We start from the raw sequence: 22,468 nt of genomic DNA on the forward strand, positions 1-22,468 counted from the left end.
TCAGATTTGATTGCATGACCAGACTTGTTTCTGGTTAAAAAACCAAGTTTGTCAATCATTTAACAAAAAAAAGAGAGAGATAAAAGTTGAAAAAGAAAATAAATTGCCAAAAAAATCGGAAACAATGTTTATGTCAAACAAATTAATGAATTTTTTTTAAAGAAAACTTGTCTACTAAAAGCTTGATGATGTGATAAATCCAATTCTGGCCAAGCCAAAAAGTCAATACAAATTTATGAATTTATAATCATTCTTAGGTAAACAAATACTCACCATGGAGAGTTCACCATTCCACAAAAGACCATTCACATTTCCCCTACCATAAAACCCAGCAAAAACAAATTTATGAGATACAAAGTAATGATAAACTTGAATGCACACTGCTTTACACCTCATTTAAATTCATATTCATCAGTGAAAATTAAACTCACAAAAAATTATCAAGCTTATGCAAGCAAGCATTTGAAGTGAAATCTCTCAAAACCGCGGTACCTAAAACGATGAGATGTTTTAACTATAAGAAAACTGTTTCAACACAAACAGTATGACCACATATTGTGAGACAAAATCTTTGATCTTCTTTCCTTCCTTCCATCCCCAAACATTCTAAAATGCCCTATTACTGCCCCATCGGTTCAGCATCAATCTTGACTCCCGGAGATGGACACAAATTTTCGTCGAGCAACATGAAAGAGCAGACAAAGTATAAAACGGATCTTCTCCTTTGATTATCAATCCCATCTCCTGTTTCTAGGATTATCACGTCATCTATCGGATGGAATACCATTAAAGTTAAACTCGGCCGTATAATCAAGTTAAAGCAAAAGACAGAGACCTACTCAACAAAGTATTGATGTGAAAGATGCTACCAAAATATATTACCCTACAACTGCACCTTCTCACTCCTTTCCTCTTCCAGTTGCTTAAAGCACCAGCTTTCGTCGCCTAATGGTAAAGAGAAATCTATAATGATGGCGCTCTTGCCATGAACTCACAAGTCACACTCACATCCATTGGAACACGCATGTGGCATCAAAGCAAACTCGATTGGAACCAGCTCATGGCATCAAAGCAAACTTGATCCAATGAATGGGAATGAGAGTGTCCTTGTCATAGCTTTTTCCATTGGTAAATGTACACTGTTAGAAGGTGAGAACTTAATACTGGCCTAGGCAGTTGTAAATGTAACTCGATTAAACACATCAGTGCTCTATAAAATAAAATTAAAAAATTAAAATCTATCAAAAAAAAAAAATACATCAGTGCTCTACACAATAGCCAACTGGGCAATATTCTCAAGAGTTAATTCAATAAAAATTACGTATTTTTAAATCGAAGAAAGAAAGCAAATAAGCTAGCTAAAGGGGTTCGCTTCCCTTGGATGGATTGGGTGGACCTAAACTGGATTCCAACCAAAGCGTCCAAGGGATGCAAATCCCTTTCACAAATATTAAATGCAAATGTCATGAATAAAATAATAATTTTAAAGTTCACAAGAAAGTCATCAAACACTTGGTGTTCGTGTAAAAAATGGCTAAGCTAGATGTAACAAAATACCTATGAAGTGTAAGCATAACAAGTAAAAGTAAAGAGAGATAAGGGTAGTGAAATGGATACCCAAAGGACACCTAGTATTTACCTGGTTCGGCACTCCTGCCTACATCCATGCCTCAAGAGCACTTCTTGAGGATTTTCAAATCCACTAGCTCACTTCTCCTTCGCTGGTGAAGAGAAAACCCTTACATGCTCCTTTTCTGGGCTCAAGAGCAAACCCTCTCTTTTCAGGCTAAGAGAGAATCCACTCTTCTGGGCTAAAGAGCAAACCCTTGCAATGATCTCAATAGATAGACGAAAGTTGAAGTATGTTAACCATCTACTTCAAAAGCTTTAGCTATTAGAGAGGGTGCAACTTCAATATTTATATCCTTCAACACGCCCCCTTAAGTGTGGCCTTCTCTTTGGTCCAACACGTGTTTTTCAATTTTAATTAGGGTGACAATGAGGTTTGGACTCAAGACCTTTGGCTCTGATACCATGTTAACAATCATCTACTCTAAAAGCTTAAGCTATTAGAGTAGGTGCAACTTTAATATATATATCCTTCAACAAAGTACAACAACATAAATCCCTCAATTTCAATACAAGCTCAGATCTATAGATGACGTATTCAAGAGAAAACTCAACTCTAGGTTTGCAAGATGAACCACAATGTATCATATGAGAGATTAGGCACAATGGTGGTTCCTACGAGAGAGAAGTTCTACCAAATGATATTCAAATCTAAACTGCATGGTACATCTTGCCTACCACAGGTATTCAAATGTATGACCAATGGTACGTCTCTCTCTAGCTCTCTTGCACACCCAAAAATGTCCAAGACATTGGGTATATATAACCCATTTGATAATATAGCTGCTTATGACCATTTAGGGGTTTTTAAATCTGCCTTTTTGTAAAATATGAAGGCATAGACATCTCTCCTGAAGACTATAGACGTCTGTTGGTCATTCTGAAAAAGTTCACTTTCAGTAAATGCCCAAAACGTGAAGGCGTAGACGTCTGTCGAATCTTATGGATGCCTATAAGACCCTGCGATAGTGGACTAACTCTGGAAGGCCATAACTTATTCATTTAAAATCCAAATCACGCCAAATTTGTGTCCAAGTTGAGGCTCTTGAAGTCTACTTTCCAATGGGATTGGTCTCAGTTAAAAATTCTAACTACACTGAAAGCTATCAATTTTTAAGCGTGATTAGGTCATGAGACTAAGTAGACTGATTTGAACCAAAGTCACTCTGCTAGCAACTATGACCTTAAAGTATTGTTCAATTAAGACCAAGGCCTATCATTAAGAGTCTAGGGACCATTTAAAATAATATGCATGGAGTGCACTAGGTCCTAGTGTCCACTAGGTCAAGGGTTGAGTTTTCAAATGACGTTACTTCAAAAATAACTTTACATTTAATACTAACACTCACCCAAGACCTATGTTACATGGACATGGGTATGCATCTATGTGTCGGGCGTGTCAAATCTCCAAACAGAAGGACACACGGACATGGCTAAATATTTATTTTATTAATTATTTTATTTTATTTTCAAGAGTAAAGTAATGTTTTTATCTAATAAAATGTTCAATATAGGCATTTAACTCATTTTAAAGTAATAATATAATTGAATGACTAGATATGATTTTTAACTACATGTCCAACCAAAAGTGTGGGACACGTATCCCATAGCCATGTCCAAGCAATAGGTGTCCGACACGGCCCACGGGTATTTCATTACTTTTGAAGAGTCCATGTAACATAGCCCAAGACTATCCTACCCAAATCTTGATATTCAATCTTGAGCTTTTGGGTCAAACATCTCAAGGCTTGGATCCACTTCAACTTTGCCATTGATCTTAGATCTTTGAGCTTTAAGTTCAATGGTCATGTGACTTCATGAACTTGAATCTTCTTGTGAGTTTTTTTGGAAGTCCAAGGCCTTTGATCTTGAATTACTTGAGTTTATAAAGAATATCCTACAATTCACCTCACTCGAATAGAATATTAAATTCCCACATTAATAGGTTGTTATCATCAAAACTACCAGGTTACTCTTGGTGTGAAAACTTGAGATTAACAAATAACATTTAGCAGCTACACTATTTTTGTGTTTTGAATGTTGCATATTAAGATTTCAATTGTAATTACAATTCATTTGATAATCTTATTAATCGATTAAATTGTAACACTATATGATTATAATTTCTCATGGATCCCTTAGAACATATAAATTGTGTAGCGATTGCACCCAATGATAGTTTTGTTGTCAAACTAAGTAGAGGTCTGAGACTAACAAATTTAAGTCCAAGTTTTGTAAATTGTAACCTAGTATTACTGGAATATAACTTGGGTCTATGTATATTCATTCTGGTTAAAATCCTAATTTGATTAAAGCTTCTAGTATAATTGATTAAGTATTATTATTAAACGTAATGTTAATTAATCCGAAATGAAATGCTTATATCCAAGCTTCAAACATTTTGTTCCTGGGTTGAGAACAGATTTTAGATATGGGATAAACTCCGAAGTTGAGCATGGAATCAATTATGTATATAATATTGGCTCTCTCTCTCTCTGAAGGACTTCAGAGTTAAGGATAATGCCGACATATGACTCAAATTGAAATAAGTGAACCAAATTATAAACTAGCACAAGACACAAGTACGACATCCGAATGCAATTAAAATGCTTATGCCAAAATTCATGCACGGTAAGCAGGTATTTAGGTGCAATTTTCAAGTGAAATAGATAATAAAGATAAAAATGGATATTGTGACAGCAAAGACAAAATATAATAGGTATTGAGAAGAAATAAAGGACCAATTGATGATGATAAGTGGGTTCAATGGTCTCTTGGGTTCAGTGGACCTTTTTGCAAAATTTCTCTACTAACCGAATAGATAAAATTACTAATCACAAACTTTTGAATTAAAGTATGTGTACCTCATCGAAGTCCAAAGTACCTCCCAAATGTTGAAGGTTACTCAAAGTAGACACATGAACTGAAATAAAGATTTTCTTTTCTTTTCTTTTTTTTCCTGAACTTGGTTACTATTGCACCCTACTGAACTGGCTGGATTAGTTCAGTTCTGGGCTGGTTCCAGAACTGGACTGATACTGAACTCATACCCAAACAAAGATAGATGTGATTTTGGGTTGGGCTGGAGCAAAACTACTGAGCCAAGAGAAATATCTGATCTTATCCAAATCAGGGCTACTGCATATATATATATATATACATATATATTTTTTAAAGATACGGCCGAGTCAGGTTGACCTTGGTGTATAAAACCCAATGCTTGGCTTTCCCAAATCATTTAACAGAAGAACCCTCAAGGCCACAGTAGAAACAAAAGCAGCAACGGCTAAATGATCGACAATGAGAATGATACAGTGACGACGAGGCACCAAAGACACTCCAACAACGAGACCGACCACTGGTCAAGAGAGATGAACCAGAATAACGACAGAGAAGCTAGAAGATAATGAGATGCTTACTGCAATTACAGCGATGAAGAACGGCAAGCAGACGACGGCACAGGGCTCAGTTTTAACGATGAGACACGACGACGTGGTGGTGATGATGTCACTTTTGGCAGCAGGATGATACAGTGGCAGAAGGTGGGCAAGAGCGTCAGGCTATCTAGGGTTCTGTGATTGGGTTGCTTAGATTGGATTTGTTAGATGTTCGGGTTTGGGTTTTACAATGGTTTTCAACTTGGGCGTCAGATGAAGGGTTGTGGACTTGGGATTTGACTTGTATGTTGTGGTTTGTTGCAGATGGTGGATATGGCTAGTGTTTTAGTGGGTGGTAGTATCGGTGGTTTTAGCGTTTTGGGACAATGCGTGTTAGTGTTCCGATGAGTGGATAGGACTGATAGGTTTTGGGGAATAGGGTTTGTTTTGGGAACTGCTACAATTTGTAATCACTCAATTCAATATTCAATAATCAAAATAAAACGTCTTCTCATTACCACAAGCCACATATATACAAGCGCCAAGGAAAAACCTAATCCAATTTACTATCAAAAATAAAATCCTAAGACATCAAATAACTAAAATATCCTAAAATTAAAACATTATTAAAATAATAATAATATATAATAAATAAATAAACAAAATTTCCTAATTCTATCTATCTTTCCCACGTCTCCAATAGCAAGTGCTAGTCATATGCACTCCAAGCTCTCAGGCCATGCTCCATTCTCCATCGAAGGGCACAATAAATCAATGTGAATAAATCTTATAGCTGTATTTTTTCTATTGCTAGTTGTTACACAAAAATATGGGGAAAAGAATTTGCAATTTTACAAGTTCGTTATCATTTAACCATAAAAGGATACGAAGATAATTCAAATTCAAACAGAACAATAGAAAATCAAATGAAATATTTTGGTATTCATGAATTCAGAAAACATTTCGATGCCAAAGAAATAAATTAAAATTCTGAAAAATGTTGTTTGCTAAAGTCCAATGATTAGAGAAATCCTATTTGCGCCAAGTCAAAAATATTGAATTTATAACTTTACTCCTATAAACAAAGACTCATTATTGGCAGTTCGTCAATCCAGAATCGGACATTCCCATTCGCTTATCACAAAACCATGTAAAAATAAACTTATGAGACACAATAACAACAGACCTTCATTCATACCATAAAAAAGCTATTATTGTCTCTTGACATTGTTTCACACCCTCATGTAAATCAAACATCATTAGAAAATTAGACCAATGAAAAAATGAACAAACTTAAGAAGCTGCAATACAAGTAAAGATGGAAATATTCAACAACATAAGGTTCCAATTCTTACAACTATAGTAAATATACCTTTCAACAGACAAAAAAGATGAAATCTTTTAAACTACTACATAACTTGACTTTACACAAACAAACAAAAAAAAAAAAAAAAAAAAAAAAATTCACACAACATATTATGAAAAACATCCTTAAAACTCTTTTTTCTTTTCTTCCATCCACAAACTTTATAAGATTTCCAACAACTGCAGGTCCAACATCAATCCTGAGAGAAGCGAGATTTTTCATATTATATACTTGAGGGGAGCAACATGATCGATTAGGTTGTACAACTAACATTGTATAAAATTATTCTTTTATCTCATATGCCCATCTCTATAGCATTAATTACTCAATCTCAAATCTTTTCCCAAACTAGTTGGGTAGAAATTTTTTATTTTTTTTCCTAGTTGATAATCATACACACGTGCCTCCACCGAGGTTCAAACCCCTTACCTCCCTTTGGAAAGTAAGGGTCTGGTACCGCTAGGCCACTGCCCGTTGGTCTGGGTAGAATATTACGTAAAAGACAGAATAGCATTACACTTGAACTAGCCAACATAAACAAGTTTAAAGACAGATACCAACTCTACTGGGCTTTAATTCAAAAAATGCTGCCAAAATCTAATGACCTACCTTTCCACCTTCTCGCTCCAAATTAGTTTCTTCTTCCAGTTGCTTAAAGCGCCAGCTTGAACCCCTTTGACAGGAAGTCATCTCTAAGAGAATCAAAATACAGCATGTAAGGTTTAAGTGACATCAACATACAGAAACAAAGGCAATATAATTATATAATCCTCAGCTCTAGGTAAATTTACTGCTAGAGAATGAGAAGTCAATACAACCTTTAACAGTTGCACCGTAATTAATTACACTAATTGTAGTCATTTAAGATCCACAGATATTAAAGAGACCAACTCTAATTAAAGGACAAACCTAGTGAACCAGACTCCCGCCATTGCAAGGTTTGGGGAGGGTCAGATGAAGGCAGCCTTACCAGAGAGGTTGTTTCCATATTTTGAACTCGTGACCTCTAGGTCACAATAGAGCAATCTTAACATTGTGCCAAATTTCTATACCATGACCTCCAGGTCAGAATAGAACAATCTTAACATTGTGCCAAATTTCTATACTAGCATGTCATTTAAAGGGTCCAAATTTCTGTAACTAACAATGCCAAGTAAGATAATATAGGCAGAGCAAAAAGAGCACAAAAAAATTAATTTGGGGTTACCTTTCCTTTCTATCCTTCTTCTTTTGTGCTTGCTGCTTCTTCCCATCACATCCACCATCACTGGGGAGCGGAACTAGACTTCCCAAACAAATTTCAGCCTCAAATGAACTTGGCACACCATGAATCCAAGCATTCTTGAAAGTTTTCCTTTTCAAATCGAACCAAAGAAGCTTGATATTGTCATGGGCCAGGAGCACTTCCCCACCACTCTTTGAATATACTAGAGGCCTCACAGAAACAGAACACCTAAATACACTTCGCAGCTCAACAGAGAACAATTTAGTCCAAGATTCCTTTACTCCATACTCTTTCATCACCCATATATCAACCTCCCCATCATAATGGCAAATTAAACAAAGGCATCCTCCTAACACCCTCACATTCATATGATAATCATTATACACCGTCATACGATCAGACCCTGGCAACAACCTATATTTCTCAACCCCAAGATCAAAAGCAGCAATCATATCGGCCGAGTTCGATTTGGCTCTTGGACTCACAACCCAGTGCAAAGCCCCACTAACAAGCACACCATTCACTCCGTGGTGTCGGAGGTAATAAGGGAAGCCTTGAATCCTTCGCCACGAATTCGCTTTCAGACTGTAAACCTTAACTTCAGAATAGAACGAATTAACACTATAGCCAAAAAACTGTACCATCCTCACCAACTTGTAGTCGTCACTCACACAATCATACCCAAACCCATAAACAATAAACTCGCAAGTGCCAAATATACGTGGTGCTGGTGGTGCAAATGGTGATAAATATGGTAACTTACGCGGGAACCCGATGGGTCCTACCGGTAACTTACCCGGAAACTCGATGGGTGAAACCGGTATCTTCTGGTGCTTCCGGGTCCAAGGGTTCCACAGCACAATGTGTTCATCCTCAGTTTCAGACAGACAGAGCAAGCCATTACAAGAGCCCAATACTTTCAAATTGTGTGTGGACTCCAAGGGGTGATTAAGCTTTATAGCACGATCGAACGAGTCGAAGTCCATAGAGTAGATATCATTACCATATACAAGTATGATGCTGAGATTGGTGCTGCTGGCTTCGATGGATCGATTCAGATGCGATTTGATGAAATGTTTGCTGTCGATCAGGGCACACCATGGTCTGGATACGCACCTAAACCTCAGAAGGGATTTCACCGGTAACCTTGATAGTACGTCGGCGGTTACTTCCGCCGGAAGCTCTGACATCTTTAGCGGTTGTTCTAGGTTTGTACGTGTAAATAAGAGGAGCAAATCGCCCTTTTTCACTGAGATGGAGAGAGAATCATCTGGTTAGAGAGAGAAAGTGCAGATCGCTCGGCAAGAGAAAGAGTTTAGATCACCCTGGTTAGATAGAAAGTGTGTAGATCGCTCTGGTTAGATAGAAAGAGTGAGCGGCGAGCGCATATCGCGTAGAGAGAGAGAGTGTGAAGAAGAGAGAAAATGGGTGGTTCGGTAAAGTTGGTGATGTCCTGATGGGATAATTTTTTTCCTTTTTTTATTTTTCTACCATTTCGTCTCAAACAATTTGTTAGGGTCACACGTAAGTTTGTGCGGTATAAAAAAAAAAAAAAAAACGAAAAGAAGAAGCTAATTTCAAAAACCACTTTCAAATTTTGACCATAAATTTTTAATCTGTTTTAGAAAATTCTGACCCCTTAAACCAACTATAAAAATAACAAATTTAATTTTGTTATTTAATGTTAAAAATAATTTTTTAAAATTACAAAAACAACTATCAAATATTTTGTTTAACTTGAAAAATATTAAGTCTTAAATTTAAATTTTTCGAGAGCGATCAATTCTTTAGAGGTTACGATTTGGATATAATTTAAACTTTATTCGATTCGGATCCCATGAATTAGTTGGGACGGAACCGGACACACCGATTATAAAAAGTAAAAGATAAAAAAATAAAAAAATGTTTTAGAATGAAGAAAAAAGTATAATTATAAGTTATTTATTTATTCATTTATGATGCTGGATAGATTAGCGGAATTATTAATTTTCGAAGCACTTCTCAGCAGTCAGCACTTCTTATTGTTCCAATGTGTGAGACTCCAAGTATCTTTTGGTTGCTAGCCAAGTTTGAGGCCCAAAGTCTGTTGGGCTTCAACTGTGTTACAGCCCAACTTGCCCAAGACTGAAAAAGAAGTTAATAAGCAAAAAAATAGCCCAATAGGGAAAATATACAGAATGGGTCTAAATTTGAGGCCATCCAGTTTTGGAGGCCCTAGGTGACCTCATGAGCAATCTAGGCCCAGGGCCGACCCTATATCTGGATCGAGGCACTTGTCACTGTTTAACAAACATCCATTATAAAAAAAGCTAAAATTTTAAGGGTCTGTTTGGTTAGCAAGATGTGATGTGCTTCAAGCCAAATGTATGACGAGGGAATTGGTTTTTCTTCCTAATGCATATATCTTTGATATAGTTTGCTCCAATGCCAAACAAACATTTGTTTCTTTTGCAGCAACCAATCCAGCAATGGATACAAAGTAAATATTGATAAAAAGAATCTAAAAGACAAAGCAAATTGTGAAAATAGTTTCCATTTAAGAAAATAGTGGAGAATAAATGATATGCGGAGAGCAAGTAAATTACTGGAGTTTTTAAAAGAAATTTCGCAGCTCAAGTAATAGTTTAAAATAGTAGAAGGTGGTCAAAAGTATAAATCTGCTTTTAAATATTAGATTTTAAATCTGTTTGTATGCAAATGTTACACTGTAAAAGCAGGGGCGGAGCCAGAAATTAAATTTAGGGGGAGCATAGTGTAAAAAAAAAAAAAAAAAATCAATAATCACGATAATAAATATAAATTCTATAAATCAAGAAACAAATAAGAAAAATTACGGGAAAAAAAAATGGAGTTTGATTCAAAAAGAAAATTTTGACTATTTTAAAAGAAAATTAAACAAGTTTAAAGAATAAAAAAGAGAAAAAAATACAAAATGTAAGAGATAATTTTAGAAAATAAAAATTTTAGGAGGGATTATATGAATTTATATATATATATATATATATATATATATATATATATATATAATATATATAAATATCCAAGTAAGGGACTAGATAGAAAATCTTTTTGTAAGTACAGAGAAAATGATCGGAGTTGAAATAGAGAGAAAGTGATCAAGCTAAGAGAGGAGTGGGTGTGATAATAAATTGGATGAATCACCAGAGAGAAAGGGCAGACAATAAAAAAATTTAAACTTAATTCAATCATTTCAATTTTTTTATTTTATTATTATTGTTTTTTGGTGGTTAAAAAACATTAATTGCATTTCAGTGTTTTTCCAAACTAAATAGAGGTACAAAATTAAGTTCATTTTTTTAAGAATAGTTTTTATTCTAAAAATAGAAAAGAGAAAATTGGTTTGAAAACATTTGCCAATAAGCACTCTCTCGTATTTGGTTTCGTATTTGGGAAGAGGTCTAATTCTAAATGACATTCTTTTATAATTTGTCTAAAAATTACTCTCTTTTTCTTAATAATATTCTTGAAAACTATGACCCAAAAAAAAAAAAAGGAGCTCCTAATGCTCTGATACCTTTTTTTTTTTTTTTGCTCTGACATCAAATTTGTGTAACTAATATATAGTTTTTTTTTTTTTTTGGGTACAATAATAAGGCTCTTTTTGCCTTTAGTTCCTAACCTCTTCTTAAATATGGCCATCAAAATAAAACAAATTAATCTTTAATTCCTCTTTATTCCTATCTCATCTAACCCCTTTGAAACATGGAAAGAAATCACAAACATATTCATTGGTCCAGAGTTGAGTAGTAGAACATGCTTCTCCAAACAATTCCAACACGAACACCGCTTTGGATATATTTTCCTTAAACCTTTCCTGCATTTTTGTGATCCATTTACTTTAAAAATTATATTATTAGCAATACTCAAATTAATCTAAGTTTTTTTTTTTCTTTTTACAACAAATGAGACCATCTAATTTCAATTTGAGATAAGATATGTACGTATCCGAGGGTCCACAACCCTCACATGTGCATGCTCACATGTGTGGCATTCATTCACTTGTAACTATGATTCACATGTATAAGGGTTGTTCTCTTATGCAAGTGATGGATTCCTGATCCATTCACTTATAGTTGGGGGGTTCACATTATTTGGGAAGATGAACCCGAATTTATTCACTCATGATAGATTGTTGAGGAATCAACCCGACTTCATTTCATGATAGGTAGCATTTTAAACTAACTCATTCACATTTAAATTTTCATTCAAAATAATATATAAGTCAAGCTAGAATCATTGCCCACAATGTACCTAGATTAAATTCAAATATTTTTTTATTAAATTTTAACTATAATTGTAAAAACATATTATTAATATTATTATTTAAAATATAAAAAATAAAGATGAGTTTCAATCTATAAAGCACGGATACTTATATAAAGGAGTCGTACTTGTGTTGTGTCCGTGTCGAACCCCGACACTTGTCGGACACGTGTTCGACACTTCATATACGTGTCCGTAATAAAAATAATTTTTTATTACGGACACGTGTGATTCTGGCATGGATACATTTCCACGGCACTTTGAGATACTTCACCGACACTTTTCAAAACTTCAAACACAAGCCTATCCTATTTATATGTATTTATATATATATAAATGAATTAAAATTTTATAATGCTATTATTCAATATATGTATATATATATATATATATAATCATATTTATATATAGTCGTGTCGAAGGTCGTACATGTAGATTATATTTTTAAAATTTTATATATCAATATAACCGTGTCATTTCCATATCCCATGTTTCTATTGATGCTACATAAGTGTTTCAATCAATCCATTCAAGCCAAGTTGTAAAACATATTTGAAGTTTTGCATGCTTGTGTAACTCCGTGCTAGCAAATTTCATTACCCTAGTCAACTTCAGTCAAGTGGTCCACACTCGTAGAAGCACTCTTTATCATTGTGTCGAAGGTCATACCTATATCTTATTTTTTTTTAAAATTTATATATCAATATAACCGTGTCATATCCGTATTCCATGTTTCTACTGATGCTACATAAGTGTTTCAATCAATCCATCGAAGCCAAGTTGTAAAACATATTTGAAGTTTTGCTTGCTTGTGTAACTCTGTGCTAGCAAATTTCATTATCCTAGTCAACTTCAGTCAAGTGGTCCACACTCGCAAAAGCACACTTTATCGTCGTGTCGAAGGTCATACCTGTATCTTATTTTTTAAAAATTTTATATATCAATATAACCGTACCATATCTGTATCCCATGTTTCTATTAATGCTACATCAGTGTTTCAATTGATCCATCCAAGCCAAGTTGTAAAACATATTTGAAATTTTGCTTGCTTGTGTAACTCTGTGCTAGCAAATTTCATTATCCTAGTCAACTTCAGTCAAGTGGTCCACACTCGCAGAAGCACACTTTATCGTTGTACGTGTCGAAGGTCAAACATGTATCTTATTTTTTAAAAATTTTATATATTAATATAATCGTGTCATATATGTATCCCATGTTTCTATTGATGGTACAAAAGTGTTTCAATCGATCCTTCCAAGCCAAGTTGTAAAACATATTTGAAGTTTTTCTAATTTCTAATAAAAAAAATCAATTCATAAAATTATTTAATCATGTACATAACAAACTTAACTTTCATAACCATTAATTTGACATATATGATTATTCTATAATTCCGTGTCAAGTACTAAATGTGACTCTGTCATTAGCTTATATTAAACTATGCATGAAAATCAAGAATTAATCACATATATATAATTCAACTATGCAATTCAATAAGGCTAAGAAATCAATTTATGGAAATCAAAATACAGGCTCGGAAATTGATGCACGTAAACCAAAATAAATTCACTAAACTGATCAATTATACTAATCCAGCATGCACCTACACTGATCCATCGTACTAATTCATCATGCACATGAATCAATACCCATATTTATGCGCCTATGTATACACCAATTCAAGAGAATATATTATTTAATTATTTAATTTTATTTATGCAACATTAAATGAAGATAACGAGTTCATAAACCGTAAGCTCTGATACCACATGTAAACTTTAATTATTCGTGCAAATCATTACTTACAAATAAACATGAATCCCAAGATCTTAGAATTTCATTATCTTCATATTGCTATAATGCATAAATATAGTTAAATATAAATACCTCGATCTGTGATAGCAAACCTTGTTGAGATCAAGTCCAACGTTGAGATCTTTTAACAACGAACTAAGCTGCAACTCCAAACAATAGGCAAAACGTAGAAACTGATTTATCTCTCTTAGCCTTTTGCACACATAAACATTATACGTGTTATTTTTATTAGTGTACATAATTGATGAGATATATGCACTTTTATAATGGCAGAAAGACGACCAGTTTTCCTTTTAGTAACTTAATATCCAATTTCCATCAAAGTAAGAAACAAATAGGAAAACAATTCTCCAATAATTAATTACCAACAAGGTAATTTATAAGTTGACCAAATAATATAATATTAATCTGATATCTATTTATGTAACCACTAATTAATGAAATATATCACATGTCCAAATCATGTGGGCCACACGATTAATAAATAATATTACAACACACTCGCATAAGCACACTTTATCGTTGTGTCGAAGGTCATACATGTATCTTATTTTTTAAAAATTTTATTTATCAATATAACTATATCATATCTGTATCCCATGTTCTATTGATGCTACATAAGCATGTCAATCGATTCATCCAAGCCAAGTTGTAAAAGATATTTGAAGTTTTGCTTGCTTGTGTAACTCTGTGCTAGCAAATTTCATTATACTAGTCAACTTCAGTCAAGTGGTCCACACTCACCAAAGCACACTTTATCATCTTGTCGAAGGTCAAACCTGTATCTTATTTTTTAAAAATTTTATAATCGTATTATATCCATATCCCATGTTTCTATTAATGCTACATAAGTGTTTCAATCGATCCATCCAAGCCAAGTTGTAAAGCATATTTGAAGTTTTGCTTGCTTGTGTAACTCTATGCTAGCAAATTTCATTATCATAGTTAACTTTAGTCAAATGTCATACTTGTATCTTATTTTTAAATAATTTTATATATCAATATAACCGTGTCATATTTGTAATTTATGTTCCTATTGATGCTGCATAAGTGTTTCAATCGATCCATCCAAGCCAAGTTGTAAAACATATTTGAAGTTTTGCTTGCTTGTGTAACTTTGTGCTAGCAAATTTAATTATCCTAGTCAACTTCAATCAAGTGGTCCACACTCGCAGAAACACACTTTATCGTTTTGTCGAAGGTCATACCAGTATCTGATGTTTTTTAAAAATTTAGATATCAATATAACCGTGTCATATCCGTATTGTAACGACCCAAACCCACGGGGTCTGAACCGTTAACCGAGTCCTTACCTGAACCCGAGGTCACTTAAGTCAAACCCGTCATTTCTAAGGTCAAAACACCTTTCTTGGGTCATAATTATGCTTTACAAAAGCTCTAACCAACTTCCCAAAACATAGGGTGAATTATGTCGGAGAAAGAAACAAAATGGGACAGGGCAGCACAGTTCAGTCGACCGAAGTGGAGCTTCGGTCGGCTGAAGCTAGTCCTCCCGAACAGGTAGGCCGAAGTGGCCAACCAGTCGACTGGTTGTACTCCCCAACAATAGTTGAGGCTACTGGAAGGACCGGTCGGCCGAAGTGCCCATTTTGGTTGACCAAAATGGCTCTTCGAACTGTGGTTCAGCTGCTGAAATGCTGTGATTAAGAAAATAAAGTGGGGCTTTGATAGGAACCTTAAAACTGTTCTAAACTTGTCCCAACACCCTTTAAAAGAACATTCTATATGCCATCGATATAATCATCAACAATTAGGTACAAAGCAACATCATTCTTCCTTACAATTAAGAGCTAAGACATAGTCTTTGTATCTATTCAAATTTACATCAAAATACTATTATGAGTTTAAAGTTATATATAAAATTACTTATAAAATTACTTTTCAAATTTCTTTATATTCTCATTTTGTATGTATGAAATTTTAAAATTTTCAAACTATTCCACACTTCTATTCTTAAACCTCAATTTAATCTCTTTGTAATTCATTAAACACTTTTCCGCTTGTTTCGACATAAGAAAATATTTTTTTTAGGTAAAATATTTATATTTTTTTTCATTTTTTCGGTGTTTGATAAAAGTTTAGGTTGAGGTCAAGGACGTGTGCATCAGGCAGGGCATATATAATAACCTTAGAGCCTTTTATATTAATATTTTGTAAAGGGCTTAGATAGCTCCTATAATGATGTTATCTAACATTTATCTTTAAACCTCTTTTTTCCTATGTTTGAGGCATCTTTAAACTATTTTTTGTTTAATAAAAATCACAATTTGTAAATCATTATAGTTTTGTGAAGCCACATGTTTTCAGGCACACAATTATCATATATTTACTTGGTTTAATCCCATTGCTAATTAATTTTTTATTTAGAGAACTTAATCAGAGGTGGAGCCAAGATTTGAAAATAGGGGGGCTAAAGAAAAAATTCAAGCAGAGAATTTTGTGGAGAAAAAAAAAAAAATTCAAGCAGAAAAGATGAAAATACAAAAAACAATACCACATCATGCCAAACAGTCCTTAGGTCTTCTTTAATCTTCTAGTTCTAATTTTTTTGTAGATTTATTTTCTGGGCTGGGCTGGGCTGGGCTATGGCCAATGAAAATAGTAGTACTAATTATTATTTTATTTTGTTTGGACCTGGGCTATAGCCCAGGGTAGCCCACAAGGAGCTTCGCCCCTGAACTTAATTGAAATTAGTTCAAGCTACTAATACAAAAAAAAAAAGTATTATTCATTAATGTTAATTATCGCAAGTAATGATTTTTTTAATTTGTTGAGTCCTAACTAATTTGACTGATTATTTATTTTTTATTTTTTATTTTTTATTTTAATATTCATTGAATCACATTATAGGATATACTGGAATGCAAATATACATTTGAATTTATTTTCTTTTGTATAATTGTATTGCTTAAATACACAAATTTTCTCTTCAATATGTATGAAAATTTTGTTTCCTATCAAAAATCATTGATGTTGTGTTTGAGAGCACCTATGAGGGCGTGGATTTGTTGTTGTAAACATGGCTTCCTATTCATTTTTTTTTTTGTTTTTAATCTCGCTCCTAAACATTACTGGAACAACGAGGATCTTGTAACCCAGTGGTATCTCATCTATTTTAAAAAATAGATGATGCGAGTGGGGAGTGTATGTGTGTTTTTGCCAATGAAAAAAAAAAAAAAAAAAATCAACAATTAAATGTAATAAAAAAAATTTAATTAAAATTAAGTTCTTATAGAAAAAAAAAAATTTACCGGCAACTTTTTATCCTTCATTAAAAACATTATTGCTCTTCAAGGGAGAGTGTGAATTGAATTCAGACGCCTCAACTGATATAACAGGTATCACACTTGCAATTTGTATTCAGCTTCTTAAAAAAAAAATACTCTTTTTTAATTTTATCCAAGATTCTAAATTATTATTATTATTATTTTTTAAGTACAACAAATACATATTATTAATTATATTAACTAAATTATTCAGGAAAAAAATATTAACTAATTAATTGCGGATATACACATTATATAATAGATTATGCGAGTGGGGAGTGTATGATATGCTTCATATGTTATGCTTCATATTTTTTTGGATTATGATGTAAAATACTACTCTCTGTCTCAAAATACTTGAACATTTTAAAAACTGTAACTCATAATTATATTTTGAAAGTGCCCAATTATTTTGGGGACGGAGAGAGTATTTGAAGTTGATGCAGAGGTGATTGTCAAAATTGTGAATGATTACTATGTTAGTCCTATTGTATTGACTATTGAGTGCTATTGTTAATAAGATTCAGTGTTGGATATTTGTCCATGGAAATTTCTCAGTTGATTAAGCTTGCTTTCTTAAAAAAAATATGATTATCCGAAGGAAGTTGATTAAGGTTGCAGCAAGATGCTTCACACTGCCGTATTTAAAGACAAGTGTTTGCTTTGTTGGTAAAAAAAAAATGAAAGCTTAAATTTTATGTACCTATGCTCCTTTTTAAATGTAGATGCTCATGCGTGTATGTGACTATAAAAAAAATTTGTACCTACATATGTGAACATATAAAAAGCTAATAAGTTGCAACATCTGTTTTTAAGTCTCCAATTGAACAGATCCAACATTAATTCAATACTTATTTGGTTGAGTGTTTTGATAATGCAACAAGTTAGAATAAGTTTCAACTAAAATTGGGTAAAATTTTAAGTGATGACACATCACTTATCACTCAAACACTGAGGATTTAAAATGTTAAAAAAGAGGAATTTTTTTTTTTAAAAAATCTTATTTTATAAATAGCTCTTAAATTTCAGTCATTAAAAAATACAATCCTTTTTTTTGATAAGTATTAAAAAAATACAATCCTTATTCCTCAACTTATTTAAAAAAAAAAAAAAATTATAAATTCAATGCGAAATTTAAACTTGCTCTTGAGTCCTAATGTGTCCGCATTTAACTGCTTTATCCACTTGGTTTCCGGTTAAGATTAATTCAATCAGTTCAATTCTCATTTTATTTCTTTCTCTCTCTCTTTTGTTGGTTAAAAAACATTAATGTATAGTATTTAAGAAGCTAGGATTTGAGCCATTAATGCAACTATAATGAGAGTACCAATTCTTACTATGCACCTTAAAGATAATAGATACAAATTAGATAAATGTAGACATGAGAAAGTGATTGACGAGGGATGATAGAATTAAGAGAAAGGTCATAGAAACAGACAGAAAATCCTTTTGTTAATAAAGGGAGGAGAAAATTTTGGTTGTACCCGTTGCACAGTGCAACGAGACATCTTATCATTTATTATTATGCGTGCTTATATATTACATGAACAGTCTAAATGTGCAACGAGGCATCTGATCATTTATTACTGTGCGTACATGTGTATTACATGAATGGACAAATACATCCGTTATCCGTTGTACGGCTCAACAGACGTAACCATGTTTTTTTTTTTTTTTTTTTTTTTTTTTAAGGAGAGAGAGTGAGAAGGCTGGGTAAGACAATAAATTTTTCTTGAAGTTCAAGATCACAAATTTATTACATGTCCTAATAAAAGCAACAATTTACATACATAAAATGAAATGGAAATGATAGCAAGAGAATCATTTTTTTTGAAATTTGAATTTTCTTTATCCCAATGCAATGATCTGGTCAAAGAAGTTCAGTCTTTCCGCATCACCCAAAATTAAAGATTTTTTAGGAAAGAATCTCACTTAACCAACAAAATTAAAAGGAAAAAAAAAATTCTTATTTTATTCAAAGCACATAAATTTCAGTCCTTAAAAAGTTCAGTCCTTAGTTTATGAAAAAAATATATAAATTCAATATTTTAATTTTAATTTTATCAAAAAGCACCTAATTCACAAGTGTTAGTGTTATTTATTGCCTAGTTGAAACTTGCTCTCAGGTCCAAATGTATCTGTGTTTGACTGCTTTATCCAATTAATTTCCGGTTAAGCTTAATTCAATAAGTTCAAATTTTATTTTTATTGTGTATTTTTTAGTGATCTTATTAGTAAAGCGCCCATCTTCTCAAGTGGGTGCGCTCGTATTCAAGTATCCCATTCCCTTAATTTGTCCAAATAAGTTATAAAAAATTAGTTCATTTTTATAAGAATAGTTTTTATTCTAAAAAAAAGGGGGAAAAAAAACACAGAAAACAAAGAAAGGTTTGAAGGCATGTGTCAATAAGCACTTTCTCGATATTGGGATTGAGAAGAGGTCTAATTCTAACTTACTTTTTTTTTATAATTTGTTTAAGAACTACTCTCTTTTTTTCTTAATAATATTCTTGAAAACGGTCATCAAATGACTTTATTCTTGTTTACAAATCATATTATTAGTAATACTCAAATTAATCTAAGTTTTTTATTATTCTTTTTACAACCGATGAGACAACCTAATTCTAATTTGAGATAAGATAAGATAACCTAGCTTGTAGTTTCGAGTCTTGATCAACGTCGTGCTGCACCTGATTCATTCATGGTTCATTCCAAGATACATAACATTTAACATAAGCTCTTTAAACTCGAGACTCATTCACATTAAAATGATATACAAGTCAAGCTCGAATCAAGCAAAGGTTGTTCAAAATGTACCAAAATTATTAAATTCAAATTCTCTTAGTCAATTTTAACTCTCTTTGTAAAATATACTATTATAATTTATTTAAATATTAAAAAAAAAAAAAAATGAAAATGAGTTCCAATTGATCCATCTAAGTCCGGGACACTTGTGTGCATCTTGGTGTGGCTCTAGTGTGTGCACCTTTGTGCTCCCCATGGTGTGAGCTAACCTCCGCGGAACCCAGGTAGTTAAACAATAACGATAATTAATTTTTATAAATTTCACATGCAGGCAATTTAATTGGTTAATAAATTAGATGGACATTTTGTAATCTTTTATTGCAAGAAAAGTTGCGGAGTGGACTCAAGTGTACTCGCATAGGCTATTAATTCACATCAAATTACTCTAGTGATGACAAATTAATGTATAATAATACTATTCCTATTTCATATTAAATATCCACTTGGAGTGAGTCAAACTTTTCGAAAATGTACATATTATATAGAATAGTACAAAAGTAGTATATAAAAAGAATACGATTAAAAATAATTTCAAATAACTTAAAAATAAAAGATGATAATAAGTCAAAAACAAATAAGTCAAAATTTTGGATGTGGGTAACTAATATGGGATAGGGAATTATAAATAAGAAATTATACAAATTATATGATCTAATTAAGTCTGCACTTGAAAGTTTGTCACCGGCTCACTCACGTATGGTCTATAAATTCAATTACAAGGGCAGAATAGACATTCAAAGTTTTTCTTGCTTGTGTAAGGAATCTCATCATTAACTTCAGTCAAAGTGGTCCATACATCTGAACCACTGTGTTTTCCTTGGCAATTGATCCAAAATCAAATCAAACCCCTCATCCAAAATGATCTTGCCTTATGCCCAGTTGTCCTTTCTTTGATATATGACGTATATTGTATATTTATGCTATATATATATATATATATATGTATAATATATATATAATATTGGCAATTTAATTTAGGGTATCCGGGTAGGTGATGCCAGCTCTTCTTCTATTTATTGGGCTCCTCTCTCTCTATACATGTCCATCCCTCCCTCTCGTCTGCAGATCTCAAATATGTGAATCACTCTCTCTCACAAATATCACAGTAGTCTCACTTTGCCTATCTACACTCTCGTCTCACTTTCCCAACAGAAAATGGTTTCTTCTTCACCACAGCATTTACAGTGTCCTTCTCTATGCAATTTTTCTCCTCTTTCTTCCCCAATTCAAAATGAGTATGTGGTCTTTCTTCCCGGCGAACTATAGAAATGCCTCAAGTTGTATGATTTTCTTCCCATCATCGTTTTGACCGATTTCAAAAACCCTTGCTATCATTTACTATTCTCTTAATATATATTCATTCGGTCCTTGTTTGTTTCAAGTAACATCTTTGCTTCCATGGCTCCTTTGAAACAGACCATCACTGATCTGCTAAGGAAGCCGAAGCTTAAAAAGAAAAAAGATCAGTTCCGTTTCTCTAGGGCAGTGGCAGTGAGTTCCCTGGAGAAATGGGACTCTACTTTCTTCTTTTCGAGCTTCGACTTCCTTAGCAGATCAGTGATGACGGTCTGTTTCAAGGTAACCATGGAAGAAAGTGATAATGTGATAGTACTCGGAACAAAGAAGCACGGACTTGATATATATGAAGAGAATAGTGAATGATAACAGGGTTTTTGAAATCAGATGATGAGAAGAAAAACATATAACTTAAGCCATTTATATAGTTGGTTCGGAAGAAAGACCCGAGAATGAAACAGACTCATTTTTTGTATTTGGGGATGAGAGATGAGAAAAATTGCACATATGGAGAGTACTGTGAATGGAGGGGTGAAGAAGACACCATTTCTCTGTTGGGGAAGGCAAAGGCAAAAATAAAACAAAGGGATGGAGGAAGGAGGACAAGTGATTATGCAAGGATATGTCTAGGTCTGCTCGGTACCAAAAAAAGTGTGATCTTGTCACAATATTCATGCATTCGACCTATTTTCGTTAATTACTTTAAGCGTTTAGAATTATTTCTTATCTTATCCTAGGGTTTCTTCCAAGTTATAAAAAGTAACCAGTATTCATTTTGTTTCTCATATATAGGACAATCATATTCTTATATATAATTTAATTAATAACCTTTATTAACCTTGGTTTAGAATTATTCCTTGTCATGAAGGACTGGACTGCCTAGTAGGTTCTTATAATGTACATGCATGTCTTCAGCTTAAAACTTGTTTTATATAGCCTTTTGATAAACCTTTTAGATAGCCTTAAAATTAAAGCACACTATTATTATTATGTTTTGCAATTTAAGTGATATTAACTCAATGATAATGTATCCTATATATATATATATAATTTATTGATTAAATTTAAGATTTGGTTTGGCTAATGAAGCCAAAGTAGTTAATGGTTTAAAAACAGCAACTCCTCAAATTATGTCAACAGATGTGGTAAATGGACCAAAATATTTTAAAATCCATCCACAAATGTACATGATTGCAAGTCATTAATGTTAAAATAAAACTAATTAAAGAGACTAAAAATAGGTGATTTCAGGGTACCTAGAAAGTGATTTTTAGAAGAACCTACGCAACGATCTAGTGTAACTAGAGAGAGAGAGATAGAAATAGAAGATAATTCCATCATCCTAAGAAAAGATAAAAATCTCCCTATCAAAACAAAAAGCCAA

The 22,468-nt window shown here is 33.0% G+C and overlaps 1 protein-coding gene across 3 annotated transcripts; it reads right to left on the reverse strand.

Annotated features, from left to right (window-relative positions):
* Positions 1-222: 222 nt before the first annotated feature.
* On the reverse strand, positions 223-9,098 carry LOC132273989 (F-box protein CPR1-like). Of its 3 annotated transcripts, none has more exons than XM_059775123.1 (3): positions 7,580-9,098; positions 6,982-7,064; positions 223-1,116 (listed from the first exon to the last, which is right to left on the reverse strand). In XM_059775123.1, the coding sequence occupies exons 1-2, from the start codon at positions 8,785-8,787 to the stop codon at positions 7,025-7,027; spliced, it is 1,248 nt and encodes a 415-aa protein (XP_059631106.1). In that variant the 5' UTR covers positions 8,788-9,098; the 3' UTR covers positions 223-1,116; positions 6,982-7,024. The 3 variants fall into 3 exon arrangements, with proteins under 3 accessions (XP_059631106.1, XP_059631105.1, XP_059631104.1); XM_059775122.1 differs by having other exon boundaries at positions 223-1,139; XM_059775121.1 differs by lacking the exon at positions 223-1,116 and adding an exon at positions 6,291-6,571 and having other exon boundaries at positions 7,580-9,097.
* Positions 9,099-22,468: the final 13,370 nt, after the last annotated feature.

Source organism: Cornus florida, unplaced genomic scaffold, assembly GCF_030987335.1.
Source record: "Cornus florida cultivar Cherokee Brave unplaced genomic scaffold, ASM3098733v1 CherokeeBrave_3.0.0_Hap2_Chr09, whole genome shotgun sequence".
NCBI classification, from domain to species: Eukaryota; Viridiplantae; Streptophyta; class Magnoliopsida; order Cornales; family Cornaceae; genus Cornus; species Cornus florida.

Coding starts and splice junctions, on each gene's coding strand:
- LOC132273989 (XM_059775123.1), bottom strand. CDS start 8,787: ATGTCAGAGCTTCCGGCGGAAGTAACCGCCGACGTACTATCAAGGTTA. Junction 7,065..7,579: donor AAGAAGGATAGAAAGGAAAG/GTAACCCCAAAT, acceptor TGATTCTCTTAG/AGATGACTTCCTGTCAAAGG.